A 16,757-nucleotide genomic window follows, 5' to 3' on the forward strand; every position below is an offset into this window, starting at 1 on the left:
AAGGGAGGGAGGAACAGCATCAACTCCCATATGTGCCTTGACCAGGCAAGCCCAGGGTTTTGAACCAGTGACCTCAGCATTCTAGGTCATCATTTTATCCACCACGCCACCACAGGTCAGGCTCCCCTGTACTCTTGTTCTGAGAGCTACTGGAGGATGCCCACCACGATGAAGGAAGAAGCAAAGAAGAAGCCGGGATTGGCTGCACAGGTTTGAGGAGAGAGGCAAAGAGAAGCCCTGAAGGGCAGCTCCTGGCTGACCTGTGTCCTGGGTCAGGAGGCAGCTCACCCTGACAGGGCTGCGGAGAGCAGACTGCAGAGGAGACGGCGCAGGAAACACAGGGATGGCCGTGCCCCCTTTGAGAGATTTACAGCTCTGACAGTCTGGGCCGAATTAATGGGAGTACCAGGTAGTTCAATTGCTTAGAGCACTGTTCCAATATGCCAGGGTTGGGAGTTCAATCCCTAGTTAGGGCACTTACAAGAATCAACCAACAAATGCACAAATACATGGAACAACAAATTGAGACAGTTTCTCTCTCTCTCTCTCCCTTCCTGTCTCTCTCTAGAATCAATCAACAAAAACTTTAAAATCAGAGACAACTGTCAACACAGGGAAACAGTCCAAGCCCTGGTCAGATAGGTCAGGTGGTTAGAGTATCCACCGGAAGCACAGAGGTTGCTGGTTCGATCCCCGGATCCCCCCCGTCAGGGCACATATAGGAGCAGATCACTTTCTGTTCTTCTCTTTTTAAACTCAGTAAATAAAAATAAAAGGCAGAGTGGCAAAAGAAAAGCATGAAGCAGAAACTAAGTTCAACCACAGAAAAACTGATGCGTATGTTTCCCTTGCAGCCAGTTTGTAAATGGATATCCGCACCCGTTTCGTGCACCCGGTCAGGCCGGGGCTGGTCCATGCTCCATCCCCACAAGGGCGACTTGGAAGCCGCGCGTGGGCCTACGGAGAGCTGCCAGTCCCCAGGTCTGCGCCTCCTCCCTCCTCCCGCCCAGGCCCCTGCTTTCCGAGATTCGGCCGCCCCTGTCCCTCGTCCCCTCTGGTCTTCCCGCGCATAGCTCCTGCTGCACCCCTCTTTCTGTGGCCCCTAGTTTCCCTTCCCCTCACCCGCGCCCCGTCCTCTATTCCAGTCCCCTCCACTCACTTCCCCGCCCAGGCGCACAGCACCCACTACCGGCGTTCCCCCTCTCTACCCAGCCGCGCCCCTGGCCGCGCCCCGCCGGCCCCCTCCGCGCCCCCTCCCCGCCTCTGCACTCTGACCTCGCCCCTGGCCCGCTCCTCCGCGCCCCAACAACGCGCCCCCACTCCCTGCCCCTCCGCACCCATCGCCGCCCTCTCAGCACCCGGACATCACGCCCCCTCCGCGCCCCCTCCGCGCCCCGACGTCGTCACCCCCACGTTGCTCACAGCCCCCACGTTTCCTCAGACGAGCCGGGCGCGGATTGGCCCCGAGCCGCGGGAAGTGCCCGCCCCTCCGGGCCGCCGGCCAATGGAAGGCGGAGGCGGGGCCGCGGCCGGCGCCGGAAGCGGCCGAGCGACGAGGCGACGTCGCGTCGCCGGGTCTAGAGCAGCTGCCGCCGAGCCGCCAGGGGGACCGTCGGACTCGCCCGCCCCGCCATGGCCGAGAGCGACTGGGATACGGTGACGGTGCTGCGCAAGAAGGGCCCCACGGCCGCGCAGGCCAAGTCCAAGCAGGTGCGGGTGCCGCGTCTGCTTCCCGACGCGGGAGCGGGCCGGGCGATGCGGGACCGACGCGAGGCCGGGGGCCGCGGGCAGGGAAGGGACCGGGGCAGGGGAGACGGCGGGCCAGGGGCAGTCCGGGGTCGACGTGGTTGGGGGGCCGGGGACAGGACACGGGCAGAAGGGAGGACCGGAGAACGGCCGGGCGACCGCGGTGGGGGATGGGACGGGATAAAGGGGCTGGGACAGGGCAGGGCGGTGGGGGGACCGGGACGAGGAGGACGGCGGGGACCTGGCCGGGGGCCTGGCCGGGATGGGAGCACAGGATCGGAGCTGGGGTGGGGGTGGGGGGTTCGGACCAATGACACGGGACTGGGGTTGACGGCTGGGCAAGGTTCGAGGCCTTAGGCTTCTGGGTGGGAACAGGGACAGCGAGGATGAAGCGGATGGAGGACAGAGACGGGCAGTGTGGTGGGGAGGACCCCCGGGCGGGAGCAGGGGGACTGGGGCAGCCATAGGGGGCAGGGACAGGGCTGGGCTTGGAGTCACCCAAGACGATCTACCCAGCTCGATGACGCCAGGGTAGCCCACGGTGGCACCTTGCAGTCTGTAGGGAGGGCGTTTCCGTGCCCGGGGTGAGAGAGCCTGGAGACGCACGGTGCAGCTGGACCCTGCTTCCCCAGCCTAGCTCATCGTCTGTCCAGGTTCATCTGTAAGTCCGGTGTAAGCCGGGGGAGGGGGAGCTGGTTCATTCACCACCCGCCTCTTTTCTGCCCTCAGGAACCTTAGACAGGCGGTGCTGGGTCTGGGCCAGGCCTGGCTGCGGCCCTTGTGACCAGCATTTGTTGACCTGCCCTGGGCTCACTGCGCAAACAGTCAGAACCAAATTCACTCCCTTTCTCCCTCTCTCTCTCTCTCTCTCTCTCTCTCTTTCTTTTAATTTTTATTTTAAAGAAAAAGAAACTTAGTAGCCATAAGGTAGGAGTCCTGTGAATAGGTGTAGAAAGTATCTTTGCCCTGGCCGGTTGGCTCAGCGGTAGAGCGTCGGCCTGGCGTGCGGAGGACCCGGGTTCGATTCCCGGCCAGGGCACACAGGAGAAGCGCCCATTTGCTTCTCCACCCCTCCGCCGTGCCTTCCTTTCTGTCTCTCTCTTCCCCTCCCGCAGCCAAGGCTCCTTTGGAGCAAAGATGGCCCGGGCGCTGGGGATGGCTCTGTGGCCTCTGCCTCAGGCGCTAGCGTGGCTCTGGTCGCAACATGGCGACGCCCAGGATGGGCAGAGCATCGCCCCCTGGTGGGCAGAGCGTCGCCCCTGGTGGGCGTGCCGGGTGGATCCCGGTCGGGCGCATGCGGGAGTCTGTCTGACTGTCTCTCCCTGTTTCCAGCTTCAGAAAAATACAAAAAAAAAAAAGAAAGTATCTTTGAATACTTCACACTGAAAGAATGTCTCACAGTCTCTTCTTTGATGTTTTTTTTTTTAACTTTTTTTTCTTTTTATAGGGACAGAGAGAGGGGGATAGACAGGGACAGACAGACAGGAATGGAGAAAGATGAGAAGCATCAATCATCAGTTTTTTTCGTTGCGAGACCTTAGTTGTTTGTTGATTGCTTTCTCATATGTGCCTTGACCGTGGGCCTCCAGCAGACCGAGTAACCCCTTGCTTAAGCCAGCAACCTTGGGTCCAAGCTGGTGAGCTTTGCTCAAACCAGATGAGCCCACGCTCAAGCTGGCGACCTCAGGATCTCGAACCTGGATCCTCTGCATCCCAGTCCGACGCTCTATCCACTGCGCCACCGCCTGATCAGGCTCTTCTTTGATGTTTTAGAAGCAAAGAAACCAAACAAAAAAAACAACAAACAAAAAAAATTGTTATTGAGGGACTACACATCAAGGGGGGTCACTCTTGTTGGTGGCATTGGGGGGGGGGGTGCAGGCATCCAGGGATGTTCCCTCTCTTACTGGAGCCAGCTGCTCTGAGGAAGGTGGAACCAGGTCAGCACAGCTTGTGCAGGAGAATCAGTTTCAGGTGCGGACTCCTGAAAGGAAACTGTTCATGTCTTTCTCAATAACAGGGAAGTGAGTGATTCCTGTGTCTCTTTGTAGCAGCTTATTGAGTGTTTCCTGGATATTTGATTGTAGACGATCTTACATAAATGAGCTTGGGTTTAAAACCCAGCACTGGTGTCAGTCCTTGAAAGCACGGGGTTGCGCACACAGAACCACCGGGTTCAAAAGAGCCCCCAGTGGTTAGCGGTGCGCTGCCTGGCTCACAGCAGCCTACACTGGTGCTGCCAAAGCTGGTTTTGATCAAAACTCATTTCCTGGTTTTCTAGGCCATTTTAGCGGCTCAGAGACGAGGGGAAGATGTGGAGACTTCCAAAAAATGTAGGTATCTACACTTCCACTCACAGCGAGGGCGTGGTAACGGGTCATCTGTGCAAACGTGTGCAGAGCCTCCGGGTGTGAGGATGGCTGCTGGGGAAATGTCTGGTATTTTATCAGTGCGGCTGTGGTTGGTGTAGGTCCGGAGGGCTTGTTCTCCCCACTCCCACAGATGGGAGAATTCTGGATTCCATTCTCTTAAGCCTGTGAAGTTCCCATAATTTGGGTGGCCTGGCTTCCCATGTCACCTGGGAGCAGAGCGCCTTACCTGCCATGCCTGGTTCCTGTGCTAAAAGGGCTTTGTTTTGCCTCCCTCTCTGTGCTCTTGCCTCCCACGGGCCCAGGGGCTGCTGGCCAGAACAAACAGCATTCAATCACCAAGAACACGGCCAAGCTGGACCGGGAGACCGAGGAGCTGCACCACGACCGGGTGACCCTGGAGGTGGGCAAGGTGATCCAGCAGGGCCGGCAAAGCAAGGGACTGACGCAGAAGGACCTGGCGACCGTGAGTGTGGCGGCCCTCTGCCCAGGCTGTGGTCGGGTGCTGGCCCGCATTCAGAAGGGCCTGAGCTGTGGGCTCTGCTGCCTGGTGACTCAGGAGCTTTAGTTTGACCTTGACCTTGACCTCGGGCCCCTGAAAGCCTCTGGGGAAGCAACAAGACCAGCGTGACCTCCTCCTGTGTGTGACCCCAGAGCGTCTGACAGCTTTCCACTCAGGCCCTTGGCCCCACGCTGTCATGGGAGGTGGTGTCCGTGAGGTGTTTTTTGTTTGGATTTTTTTTGGCATTGTTTTCTTATTACACTGACGTGTATGAACTACATCTTCTCTCTAGAAAATTAATGAAAAGCCACAGGTCATTGCGGACTATGAGAGCGGACGGGCCATTCCTAATAACCAGGTTCTGGGCAAAATTGAGAGAGCCATCGGTGAGTGTCTTTCTAGCGTTTGTTGGGTGACCAGGTATAAGGCCAGCCCTCCTGGGTGGGGTTGCTGAGGGTGGGACACAGGAAGGCCCAGGCTTTCAGAAAATGAGTGAAGTCCTGTGGGGTTTCTTCCCTTTCACATTTCCTAACCGCCCTCGCTGCCCGAGTCTGGGTCCTCCTTGGCTCCTGCTCCTGTTCCCGCCCTTGACTTCTTCCCCATGCCTCCCTGGCGTCAGCTGGAACCTCAGGCATGGAGCTTCCAGATCACTCACCCTGGGAAGGGAGGGGGCATCTGCTCTGGGTCCTTGGGCCAGCAGATGTAGTGAGCCCAGCCAGGAGCGGGGCCTGCTCGTCCCTGTCCCTCCCCGCCCCTCCCTGTCCCTCCGTCTCCCTGTCCTGCCTTCCTATGGGTGAAGGCAGCTGGCCCTCAGAGGGTTCAGTGAGCACCCACTGTCACTTTGGGGGCCCGTGGGTGGAGATGCTTTGGTGCTACTCTGTCCTTTGAAGTTCCAGAGTGTGGTCAATGGGTCCTATGGCTCTTTCAGGCCTCAAGCTTCGGGGGAAGGACATTGGGAAGCCAATTGAGAAGGGGCCAAGGGCAAAATGAACACAAAGCCTCGAAATCAGTGCGTTCCGGCTGATCTCGTCTGGCTGGTCCCCCGACCACCAGTGCCAGCGTGGGTCTCTTCACCTGGCTGAGCGGAACACGGGGTGTCAGCTCTGCCTGGGAACCCCCCCCACCTGAACCTGCTGTCAAACAAAACCTTGCAAAGTGTTTGCTTTTCCTGATTGTTTTTGCTGCCTACCCCCATCTTCAAACTGAGGTGCAAAACTCCACTGTCCTCTCCCAAGATGTTAGCCCAGCTGTGGGTGTGGCTTGGGGCACTGAGTGGGAACGCCTCACATGGGTGGGTGCGGGGTGGGCGGCCCAATCCGGACCAGCAAAGGGAAGACGCCGCCTCCAGTCTGGCTCTTAGAGACGCTAATAAATGTTTGCTGCCCTTCGTGCTGGTGTGAATCACCATGTCTGGTCACCTTTGCTGTCTCAGCTGTTCCTCCCTCAGCACCTGGCTCACTGTGTGGGACAGGGTTGTTTTCGTGACAGATGCTGAGGGGACATCTGAGAGATGTGTATGTCACCATCTGCCAGGACAGGTAGAGAGTGTTGGCTGGCCTCTGGGCAGTGGACCCTGCCCTGCCCTGCCCTGGCCCAGAGTCCCTGGCCACACCCTTCCCCACAGAGCCCAGTAGGCCAGTGGCAAGTGGAGCAGGCAGGAGGGCAGCACCTGGCCATGCAGGAGTGGCCGTCACTCCCCTCATAGGCCTAGATGGGACGGTGTCCAAATTCCCCACGTGGGAGAGCAGAGTCCAGCATGCTCCCTTGTTTAGATAAGGACGGTATGTGGGTTCACCGGGGACCTTGACACACCTCCAGGGTTGTCACCCCCCTCAGACCCTTGAAGGGCAGGAACCTCAGCTTTGCTTTCCAGGGACCTGCTCAAGAGTGTCACAAGGGCATCGAGTGATCTCTGCTTTGAGAGGCATTTTGGGGACTGCTTAGACCTTTACTGTAGGGTGGTGGACATGGGGGACCTTGACTGGGACAGTGAACATGACACAGGGACCCTTCCAGAGCGGGACTTTGGCTGGCGAGAGAGGGGTTGCCCATGTGACCCAGAGTGTTTATTGCTGGGGTCAGGACTAGTCAGACGTGTGGTAGCAGTCCACAGGGAGGGATGGGCAGGCGTCATTCCTGGGCCAGGGCTGACAGGATGGGGGGAGCTCATATGAGGAGCTGGGGTCTTCTCTGCATCTACGGGTTGTTGGTGACTGATGCTGGCAGGGTGACTTGATCCTATGGGAGAGGAGAGGAGCCTGGTGACCCCACTGCTCCTGTTCAGAGTCGAGCCAGGTGCTAGCACAGCAGCTCCCCTGCCCACCCCCACCTGGGGTCCCCTACCGCGTTGAAGAGAACGTTGTCAAAGCCGGGGGCCACAGCTGTTGTCTTGTCCCAGAAAGGGCAGCCCCCCTTCCACAGCCAGTGTCGCCCCATGAGTCCAAGCAGTACCAGGAGGACAAGGAGGAGAAGGGCACCACCAACCGTGGCCGGCACCACCGTGGCTGCTGCTGTGTCCCCTGTGGGCCACAGGAGACGTTCGCTCTGGGACTTCAGCCCTCCTTGTCAACCCCACTTCCTAGGCCAAGGATGACACCTGGAGACACTGGGCCCTGCTTCCCCCCAGGGGTTCCTGGGGTTCACGGCTCTGGTGGGACAGGATCAGTGATATGCCAGCACAGACTCCAGGCCGAGGCTCGGGGCCTGGCAGGCAGGTGTCCTGGCCCGGCTGGTCCCTGCTTGGAGGTGAAGTAACGGCAAGCAGCAAGTGCTCCAGGAAGAGGCTGGCTCCCTCTTCAAAGTATCTGCCTCCCTGGCTCCTCCCAAGCCCAGCCACACCCTGGGGGCAGAGGATGGAGTTCAGGGGCCCCGGGAGGGACCTGCAAGCTGACAGCTCCTGAGGGACCAGGGGGAAGGGACAGCCCACCCCAGGAAGGGGGGACAGCGGGCAGAGGGAGGGCGTGGTGAAGGGCTCAGCCTTGGCTCCCCTCGTAAGGGCCATGAGTTGCTGAGCCACAGAGGCCCAGACCCAGGGCAGGCAGACCAACCTGAGCAGGGCTTACCCTGGCTGGGTTTAGACAGCTGGCAACGCTGCCCGGCCAGATACTCAATGTCGTCCAGGGCAATGGGTCCAAGGACTGGCTGGCCGCCCAGAGTGGCTTCAAACACAATCTGACCGGGAGGCGGGAGAGGCTGTGTGGGCTGGAGGAGGAAGAGGGCCCCCCAGAGCCTCCTGAGGTCCCCGGGCTAGCCGGCCTCACCTGAAACTCTTCAGCGCTGGTCACCTCCACCTGGCCTTCCAGCCACAGGTGCCGTAGACGCCCGCCCGCGCCCCACACGGCCAGCTGGCCCTGGGCACTACTCAGTAGGACCCTCAGTTTACCCTTGTCTGCGAGCAGGAGCCAGATTGGGTCAGGTCCCTGACCCCACTGGAGGCGGTGCTGCCCCCAGGCCCCTGCTCCCCCCACACCCAGATGCCACAGGCCAGGCCAACTCACAGAAGTGCTCAGGAAAGCCCATGTGGTACCAGAAGCGGAGGCAGGAGGCCTGGGTGGCAGGCAGAGGCTGGCTGCGCAGCCAGGCCGCCTGGCCCCCTGGACCCAGCACGCCGGTTTCAAAGAGAGCAAAGTGGCCTGGGAACGAGAGAGGGAGGGGTGTCCAACTGACTAGCTAGAGCTGGCCCCCTGGACCTGAGGCCGCTGGCCCTGATGGGAGCCCGGATGAGCTGAGCTGGGCTGGCTGGCCCCAGCTGGGGTAGGGAGTGTGGCCCTGGGTGTGTGTGGCTCTGGGGCTCATTCCCCAGCTCAGACCCACCTGCGTCAGTGCCCAGGGTGTGGTCCACAGTGGGCTGGGGGTATCGGGACGGTGTGGTTCCACTGCTCCAGTCCCAGCTGTACCCACCCAGGCTGGGCCGGGGCAGGTGGCTCCAGCCACAGAGGCCGGTCTCAAAGTCACAGGAGGCTGCAGAGGGACCTGGGCAGTGAGCAGTGCTGCCCCACCCCTCACCCTCATCCCTGGGGCACCACCACTGCTGGGGTAGGGCTGGCGGAGAACTGGTGCCGCCCAGAGTCATGGCAGTTTCCAGGGTGGGGCCGCAGGCCTCCCACCTGGCTGCGGGCAGGGCCCGTCCTGGACGAGCAGGTCGTCCAGGGCAACATAGGAGCACTCCACGCCAGCGGCCACGGCCTCAAACACCACCTGGGCAGGCACAGGGCAAGGCGGCTTCACGATGGGTCTGGACAGCCCTTGGGCGTGAGGAAGGCCTACCCCCCGGGCACTCACCCTCCAGGCCTGCTGGGCCTGGACATCCACACTGCCCAGGCGCCAAGCCAGCCCTCCATGGCTGCTGATGCTGAGCACCTGTCGTCTCTCTGCCCCCTCCAGGTGGACCTGCAGGGTGCCTGCCCCACCAAGCAGCCATCCCAGGTCAGAAGGGGCAGCAGCAGGTGGGGAACAATGCCCTCTCAGAGTGGGCTCCCAAGGGGCCTGGGCACAGGGGCTGGTGGACACGTGGCCCCTCCTCCTGGCAGCCCTCACCTGGGTTGCGGAGGCTCAGGTGGTACCAAAAGGTCAAGCAGGCAGGTTGGGTTAGGGGCCTGTGCTCCTCTGAGGTCAGGGAGGCCACGTGGCCACGGGGCAGGGCCTGGGGGCTTGTGTCCACTATCATGTAGTGCCCTGAGTGAGGGTGCCAGTTTCAGCCTGTTTGCCCCCCACCCACCCCTGCCCTGACCGCCACCTCTCAAGCCTCTGCCCGCCCTCGGGCCCTCCCCCAGCCCCTCAGTCAGCCCCAGGTCCGCACCCTGAGCTGTCTCTGTAGTGTGGTCAGTGCGGGGACCCCGGGCAGCATGGCCTGTGGCATTGGCCTGGCGAGTCCAGGGCCCTTCACTGGAGAAGCCGCAGGCTGAATCCTCAAAGGAGCAGCGCTTGGAGGCCCAGCAGGGCCCCGGCCGCAGGGCCACGTCGTCCAGTGCCATGGTGCCGTGATACGCGTCCCGAAGGCCCTCGAACAACAGCTGGGGACGGAGGGGTCAGCGCTGGGCCCTGCCCTGCCCCCCACCACCCCGGAGCTGGGCCTCACTTGGTACTGGGTGTCCGGGTCTGTCTGGTGGTGGAGAGTGGCCCAGGCCTCGTGCCAGCAGTTGCCGTGGGTGCCTGACCGTGACCACAGGAGTGTGTCGACCTTCCCGTCCCGTCGCAGCACCAGGCGCAGTGTCCCTAGAGGGAGAGGGGTTTGGAGGGGACCAGACCCCCGCTCCTAATGGCTTCCTGCCCCCTCCAGAGCCGCTGAGGAACAGAGACAGAACTCGGCCCTGCCTCAGGTCACTCACCAATCTGGGGCCCATGGAGGTGGTACCAGAAAGAGAGACACTCCTGAGGGGCTGCTGGTGTCTGGGGCTGGGTGAGCAGGTGGGCGCCGGGGCCCCGGGCTGGAGGGTCCGTGGGGTCTAGGAGCATGAAGTAGCCTGTGGGGGTGACATGGGCAGGAGGACACGGCTGGGCTGGACAGATGCCAGGCTCCGTGAGGCACCCCCTCCACCACCTTGGAGTCTGGAGGCTGCCCCCCGGGCCTGGGCACTGCCTCCTGAGTCCCGCTGCACCCACCCTCACCTTTGCCCGTGGTGTGGTCAAACCCAGGGCCACGGCTCCCCATCCGGCGCCAGTGGGCGTCTGTAAGGTGGCCCGTGTGCCAGCCGCACATGTCACGCTCGAAGTTACAGGAGACCTCTGGGTGGGGGCGGGTCAGCAGTGGGGTCAGCGTGCCCCGCAGCCCCGCACCCCTACGTCCTGAGACCCGAGAGGGTGAGGAGACTCGCTCTCTGGTGTGGATCTCTGGGGGTCCCTTGAGGAGGTCTGAGTGGGAGCTAGGCACAGGGTTGGGGTGGGCTGAGGAAGGACCTGTGTCTTTCTTGGTGGCCACTGTGGGGCTGCAGTCCTTCAGGATCACGTTGTCCACCCCAGCACCCTGCTGACCAGGGCCATCCAAGTCCACCAGGCTGACAAACTCCAGCTTGGGGTGGGGGCACAAGGGAAGAGCTGTTAAGTCAAGCCGACTCCGTGTGCCTGCCCCCCACACTCCCCACCCCCAGGCCGCCTTCTTTACCCGGAAAGGCCGGGGTCGTTCCCCCAGAAGGACCGTGTCCACCTTCCAGGTGCTGCTGCTGCTCGGGGCCTCCCACACCAGCTCCCGGGCACTGCCCTCCGCCACCACCAGCGCCAGGAGCCCTGGCAGAGAGGTCACTGTGGTCCCACACCAGCTCCCGGGCACTGCCCTCCGCCACCACCAGTGCCAGGAGCCCTGGCAGAGAGGTCACTGTGGTCCCACACCAGCTCCCGGGCACTGCCCTCCGCCACCACCAGTGCCAGGAGTCCTGGCAGAGAGGTCACTGTCGTTTGACTCACTCCACCGCCACCCTCCGGCAGGGTGCCCCCAGGAGCCCTGCGCCCCCCAGGACAGACAAGGGGACAACAGTACCTTGGGGGTGACTCTGAAAATAGTAAGCCACGTGGAGCTCACAGTGGGGGCCTGAGGGGCCCAGGGTGGGCGTGAGGACCCGGGCCTGCGCAGTCCGCTGCCCCCAGGCCCTCTGCAGGGACAGGAAGTGCCCTGAGGAAGAGCAGGGCCACTTAGCACAGACTCCTTCCGGGACCCCCGGCTCAGAGGCCCCTCCTTAGAGGAGAGGGGCAGAGAACAGGCCCCAGGCTGCCCTGGCCAGGGGACTGGGGCCTCACCAGCAGCGGCCCCGCCAGCATCCGTCCCAGGACCCTCGCTCTCATTGGCCCGGCGACGCGCCCACTGCAGCCGCCCCACACTGATGTCCTCCCAGCCCCCTGCTGTGGGCGTCTCGAAGTCCGTGGTACCTGCAACAGCAGGGGGTGCTGAATGGTCCTGGGGTGCCTGCCCCCCACCCCAGGCAATGGGGAGGGTCCCCAGGGAGGGAGGACCCTACCCCTCCAGCTGCCCCTCACCGCACGCCTGCTCATCCTCGCCCCCGTCACACTGCTGCTGGAAGTCACACAGCTGCTCCTGGGGGACACATAGGTCCCCACAGGAGAGCTGTCCTGGCTCACAGAGACCCTGGGGCCACAGGGCAGTCAGCTGGTGCCTGGGAACTGGGGCCCAGCGCCCAGGGGACCAGCTGGATAGCTCTGCGGGGTCAGAACAGAACGGGGGGGGGTCAGGGGATGGGGGGGGCTGTGCTTATCTGGGGAGGGAGGGGGCTCAGCAGGCTCACCCAGGACTGGTTTGCAGTGGTCAGACAGGATGAGGTCATCTAGGCCCACAACACCCCCGGGACCCGTCTGCCCGGCCAGGAGGATCTGAGGGCAGAGGGGGCTCAGGGGGCGCCCCGGCATCCATCTGCTATTCCCGGGGTCTGCTCCCTCAAGCCGTATATTGCCAGAGACCTCCCTTGACCCCATGTCCCCACATCCCCACCGCCCTTTAGGAGGGGCCCATCTGAAAGCCAGCCACCTTCCCTCTGGCCTCCCTGCAGTCCACGGGCAAACCAACAAGCTCCCAGCAGGGACAGCCTCGAGGGGCTACCCCCCACCCCTCCACCACCGCCCTGGCCGGCCTCACCCGAAAGGGGTGATCGCTGTGGATGTCAACCCGGTCCCGGACCCAGGCGGCCCCCAGGTCCCCGCGGCGGCTGCGCAGCAGGAAGGCGTCCTGGGGGGCACTGGGGATGTCCACCTGCAGGTAGAGCTGGAGGCGGCCGGCCTCGGACCCGTGCAGGTAGTGATAGAAGATGAGCTGGGAAGGGACGGAGGACGGTCAGGGAGACACTCCGGGGCCCCAGCAGCCAGGACAGGCCACCCCGTGTTCCCCTGCCCGCCTCACCGAGCAGTTGTGGGGACCCGAGGCTTGGAGCTCAGGGCTGTAGAGGAAGGCAGGGCTGCTGGGCTCAGCCACGGAGGCCAGGAAATAGCCTGGGGAGAAGCAGGCGTGGGCAAGGTGATGGTGGTGGTAGGGGGCGGCCCCGTGGCCAGGCGTGGGCCAGGGCTGTGGCCGAGGGTCCCCAGGGGGTCTCACCCTGTGCGCTGTTCCGGCTGTGGTCTCGGCGTGGCCAGGCAGGGTGCTCGGAGACACTGGCACTGCGGCTCCAGGTCCAGCCCTCCGAGTGGTTCCACAGTCCCAGGCCCATCTCGAAGTTGGTGGAGAGGTGGTGGCCTAGGGCAGGAAGCAGGACTCAGGCCACCGAGTGAGCTAGCGGGGCCTCTTCTCCGGCCCCTGGCTTCCCCTGAGGTCCTGATGGCCTCAGGCCATGCAGCTCTATCTCTCTGGGCAGAAGCTCCTGGGCCCCCGGAAGGACCGAGCCAAGGATCTCTGTGGGCAGAAGCTCCTGGGCCCCCAGAAGGACCGAGCCGAGGCACAGCTCCCTCCCACTTGGTCTGAACGGGAACCCTGGCTCACTGCACGTGGGGGTGTCTTCATCCGAACTGTCCCCACAGTTGTCTTCCCCGTCACACATCTGGTGGGGCTCCACGCAGGCCTTGTTCCGGCAATGGTGATGCCCCAGGGGGCAACTTGCCTGGGGGGCTAGGGTAGGGGAGGGTTAACCCATCACCCTGTCCCCCACACCCCACCCCAAGACCCTGGGGACAGGGGTAGCTGGGGCAGGGGCTTGAGATCTGAGCTGGGAGTGAGCAGGCGAGGTGCTCCGCTAACCCACTACCCCCCAGGTGTGGGCCCAGAGCATGCGATCTTACTGGGCAGCCCACAGCCCCAGAAGGTCACATCATCCAAGGCCACGGCACCCCTGTGGGTGGCATTTCGGGTGGCAGAGAAGGTCACCTAAGAGAACAGGGTCCTCAGGATCTCAGACAGGGCTCAGACCCAACCTGCTGCCCCCACCACCCAGACCACCCTCCAGCTGACCCGGAAGTCACCCCGAATGCGGCCGGGAACCACCACCAGCTCCTGCCAGCCTGGGCCCCAGGGCCCTGATCTCTGCCACAGGGCCAGTGTTTCTGTGCCATGGGTCAGCTCCAACCGCAGCTCTGCCACACCTGTAGTCGGGAGTCGTGGGGCAGCTGAGCGCCTCCAGCCAGCAGGCTGTGCCCTGTCCCTGGACCCCGGCCCTTTCTCCAGAGCGCCCTCCCCTTCTCTGCCGCGGCCAGCCTTCTCTTCTTGTCCCTCCCCTCGGGGCTTCCCACCGGGGCGGGGAGTCTTGGGCGCACACCTCCAGAGGCTACATGGTACCAGAGCCTCAGCTCACAGGTAGGGGCTGCCTCTTGTAGAACAGGGGAGCGCAGGGTTGCGATGGACGCCTCTTTCCCACGATGGGTGCCAACAGCCATGTACCAGCCTGGACAGGCAGAGAGGTCAGAAGACAGGGCAGGAACCAAGGAAGGGAGGGGTTGGCATGGAGACCCACCCACCAGGCCTCACCCAGGTCAGTGCCCAGAGTGTGGTCTGAGCGAGGCCCAGGACCCTCCAGCGCAGCCCCTGCCCGGTCCCGGAGCCAGCGGTAGCCTGAGGAGGTGCTGATGTCTTGCCAGCCACAGGAGTCCTGCTCGAAGTCGCAGGTAGAGGGGGTGCCCTGGGTGGGTGAGGCCCCGTTGTAACCTGGGACAATGGGTGGTCAGGTAAGCTGCCCTTGGAGGGCTGGCCCTGCACACTCTCTGCCCAAACCTAGCTCACCGCACTGGGCCTCATCGGAGCAGTCCCTGCAGTCACACACAAAGTTGCATATGTTGTCACGGGGGGTCCTGCAGTGGTTGGGGATCCAAGCCCAGCCTGGGGACCCTGCTGGCAGCAGAGAGATAGCCACGAGGTCTGGGGCAGGGTGACTCCTCCCATCCTGCTTTGCCTGGGACTGTCCCAGGTCCCAGAAACCCCTCAGACCCGGGCAGCCCAGGTTTGGGTTACAGGCCAGGAGGTTAAGAAGGGAAGGGGCTGGGTCTGTGGCTGGGGGCCCCCTGTCCAGGCCAAGCAGAGAACACCTGGCCCCAGAGAGGCTGACTGCAAGCCAGTATGGAAGGACGTGGGCATGCATGGTGGGGCCCAAGGCTTCCCATTGGAACACTCCCTGGGGAGGGAAGCAGGGTCCCAGCAGGGAGGGTGTCCCCCAAGGGGAGGTATCAGTGAGTGACCCAGAACCCTGCAGGCTTCATCCAGTCCAGGAGCACAGATATGCTGCCAGGGCCCTGTCACCTTGGGCGCTGGGTGGAGACCGCGGCCTGGGGACCCTTGCCCTGTCCCCAGGGCAGTAATCCCCAGCACCCTGAGGGCTCGCTCTGGGTTCCCCCACAGCGGGTCACCCGCAGCCTTGTACCTAAGTCTCCAGCCAGTTCTCCTTCAGGAGCCGGACCCAACGACTCACCCAGGACCAGAACCAGGGCAGGCAGGAGGTGGCTGGGCAGAGGCATGGTCGAGCCACAGGAAGCGCGATGAGGGGCTGTGTGCATGCGGGGAGTCTGGTGGGGACTTTGCTCAGCTCTCAGGTCCTTGGCCCCACAGGCTGACTCTGCTCTAACTGGAGTGGGGGCCTCGGCCTCTCTTTGTACCTGCGGCCCAGGGTGGTTGGCTCCACCCCGGCTGATGAGCGTGAACATCTGGTTGTAAAAGGGTCCAGGAGAGGGGGCCCTGGCCCAGGTCAGCTCCTACCTGTCTGTCATCTCTAGAGTGAAGGTCTGGCCCTGCCCAGCCCTGCCCAGTAGAGGCCCCGCTGGAGGCAGCTCCAGGCAGCACAGGCTGTGGTCACTTCTCCCGGGGGCTCTGTCCTCACCCTGACCATGAGGTCAGCCTGGCCCAGGGTGCCAGCAGGGACCCAGCGTGTGCAAACCCGTGGAGGGTTAGCAGCCTGGGACCTTGACCATCTCCATTTCCATCACTCAGCCTGCAGTTCCTGTCCACTTATTTGTTCATAATCACTTATCCATAGGCAACTGTTTTTGAGCAGCACTGCTGGTGCTGCCCCTGCCCGGTCCCGGAGCCAGCGGTAGCCTGAGGAGGTAGCTCACAGAATGGCCATAGACCCCCCCACCCAGCGCAGTGCTGGGAGCCAGGTTCTGCCTGCAACTGAGGCTGTGCCCGTGGAGCCTGTCTTACCCCACTCGATTTCCTCATCTGTAAAATGTGGTGGCAGTAACACCCGCACGGAGGCTGCTGTGAGCTCACCAGGGCCACATACAACACAACTGCAGCCAGAGGAGCACACTGCACTCACAGTGAGCCACAGGGACAGCTGTGCCTCCGTGTGCCTGGCTCTGCCCTCCCTGTGCCTAGGGACCCCTACAGCCCTGCGATGGGGAGAGGGGAGGGGGTTCTGGAAGAGGAACTCCCAGCTCCATGGCAAAGGCTCTACCTGTTCAGTCGGCAATGAGGCAGGGGCTGGGGACCTGATGTTGGAGGGAAGGAGTAATAGGCCACTTTGATGTGTGGCCTTGGCTGGCAGAGCACACAGGGATCCAGAAATCAGCTCCCAGGCCCTGGCCTGTTGGCTCAGCGGTAGAGCGTCGGCCTACTGTGCGGAGGACCCGGGTTCGATTCCCGGCCAGGGCACGTAGAAGCGCCCATTTGCTTCTCCACCCCTCCGCCGCGCTTTCCTCTCTGTCTCTCTCTTCCCCTCCCGCAGCCGAGGCTCCATTGGAGCAAAGATGGCCCGGGCGCTGGGGATGGCTCTGTGGCCTCTGCCTCAGGCGCTAGAGTGGCTCTGGTCGCAATATGGCGACGCCCAGGATGGGCAGAGCATCGCCCCCTGGTGGGCAGAGCTTCGCCCCATGGTGGGCGTGCCGGGTGGATCCCGGTCGGGCGCATGCGGGAGTCTGTCTGACTGTCTCTCCCTGTTTCCAGCTTCAGAAAAAAAAAGAAAAAAAAAAAAAAAGAAATCAGCTCCCAGGATGGTAGTCACTGGTGCCGTCCCTGCCTAGCACACTGGGATGGGCACCCTCACCCCGGACCCCAAGGAACCAGGCACTAACTCCTTGCGCAAGGACTAGACGGGCCTCTTCCCAGATGTCCTTGGGGATAGCAGCCACGAAGAGGAGCAATTAGGCCATAAATGAGGATAGCAGCTGGCGGGGGGGGACCTTATCAGACCCCAAAGGGCTGAGTGTGCACTGCCACTCCCTGATTGCTCCAGAGGTGGAACCAGGTAAGGGGCAGCCAGGAGGGGGCCCACTGCCCCCAGGGCAGC

At 62.9% G+C, this 16,757-nt stretch overlaps 2 protein-coding genes and 1 non-coding gene across 5 annotated transcripts; 2 read left to right on the forward strand and 1 right to left on the reverse strand.

Annotated features, from left to right (window-relative positions):
• The first annotated feature begins 1,535 nt into the window (after nucleotides 1-1,535).
• Nucleotides 1,536-6,022, forward strand: EDF1 (endothelial differentiation related factor 1). 2 transcript variants are annotated; one of them, XM_066366657.1, is made up of 5 exons: nucleotides 1,536-1,710; nucleotides 4,028-4,079; nucleotides 4,421-4,527; nucleotides 4,910-5,003; nucleotides 5,546-6,022. In XM_066366657.1, the coding sequence occupies exons 1-5, from the start codon at nucleotides 1,633-1,635 to the stop codon at nucleotides 5,605-5,607; spliced, it is 393 nt and encodes a 130-aa protein (XP_066222754.1). In that variant the 5' UTR covers nucleotides 1,536-1,632; the 3' UTR covers nucleotides 5,608-6,022. The 2 variants fall into 2 exon arrangements, with proteins under 2 accessions (XP_066222754.1, XP_066222753.1); XM_066366656.1 differs by having other exon boundaries at nucleotides 1,544-1,710; nucleotides 4,421-4,581.
• Nucleotides 6,023-6,654: 632 nt separating this feature from the next.
• On the reverse strand, nucleotides 6,655-15,178 carry MAMDC4 (MAM domain containing 4). Of its 2 annotated transcripts, none has more exons than XM_066365547.1 (29): nucleotides 14,943-15,178; nucleotides 14,261-14,365; nucleotides 14,009-14,185; nucleotides 13,800-13,925; nucleotides 13,496-13,626; nucleotides 13,327-13,411; nucleotides 13,031-13,156; nucleotides 12,650-12,787; nucleotides 12,458-12,546; nucleotides 12,197-12,370; nucleotides 11,850-11,934; nucleotides 11,584-11,763; nucleotides 11,347-11,475; nucleotides 11,090-11,221; nucleotides 10,718-10,839; nucleotides 10,513-10,624; nucleotides 10,225-10,341; nucleotides 9,945-10,079; nucleotides 9,695-9,831; nucleotides 9,416-9,629; nucleotides 9,154-9,291; nucleotides 8,899-9,017; nucleotides 8,724-8,814; nucleotides 8,431-8,577; nucleotides 8,115-8,249; nucleotides 7,878-8,005; nucleotides 7,680-7,788; nucleotides 6,961-7,136; nucleotides 6,655-6,855 (listed from the first exon to the last, which is right to left on the reverse strand). In XM_066365547.1, the coding sequence occupies exons 1-29, from the start codon at nucleotides 15,172-15,174 to the stop codon at nucleotides 6,814-6,816; spliced, it is 3,831 nt and encodes a 1,276-aa protein (XP_066221644.1). In that variant the 5' UTR covers nucleotides 15,175-15,178; the 3' UTR covers nucleotides 6,655-6,813. The 2 variants fall into 2 exon arrangements, with proteins under 2 accessions (XP_066221644.1, XP_066221643.1); XM_066365546.1 differs by having other exon boundaries at nucleotides 14,261-14,368.
• An 869-nt stretch (nucleotides 15,179-16,047) lies between these two features.
• Nucleotides 16,048-16,123, forward strand: TRNAS-ACU (transfer RNA serine (anticodon ACU)). The gene has a single exon. It is a non-coding gene; the product is annotated as a tRNA-Ser (tRNA).
• The last annotated feature ends 634 nt before the right edge of the window (nucleotides 16,124-16,757 follow it).

This window comes from Saccopteryx leptura, chromosome 2, assembly GCF_036850995.1.
Source record: "Saccopteryx leptura isolate mSacLep1 chromosome 2, mSacLep1_pri_phased_curated, whole genome shotgun sequence".
Taxonomy (NCBI): domain Eukaryota; kingdom Metazoa; phylum Chordata; class Mammalia; order Chiroptera; family Emballonuridae; genus Saccopteryx; species Saccopteryx leptura.

Bases quoted from the DNA above. Each gene is read 5' to 3' on its own strand.
- EDF1 (XM_066366656.1), top strand. From the start codon at position 1,633: ATGGCCGAGAGCGACTGGGATACGGTGACGGTGCTGCGCAAGAAGGGC. The intron at 1,711-4,027 runs GTGCGGGTGCCG...CTGGTTTTCTAG, and splicing joins CGCAGGCCAAGTCCAAGCAG to GCCATTTTAGCGGCTCAGAG. The intron at 4,582-4,909 runs GTGAGTGTGGCG...TCTTCTCTCTAG, and splicing joins CGCAGAAGGACCTGGCGACC to AAAATTAATGAAAAGCCACA.
- MAMDC4 (XM_066365546.1), bottom strand. From the start codon at position 15,174: ATGTTCACGCTCATCAGCCGGGGTGGAGCCAACCACCCTGGGCCGCAG. The intron at 13,157-13,326 runs GTAAGATCGCAT...CCCCTACCCTAG, and splicing joins CTGGGGCTGTGGGCTGCCCA to CCCCCCAGGCAAGTTGCCCC. The intron at 10,840-11,089 runs GTACTGTTGTCC...CCTCTCTGCCAG, and splicing joins TTTTCAGAGTCACCCCCAAG to GGCTCCTGGCGCTGGTGGTG.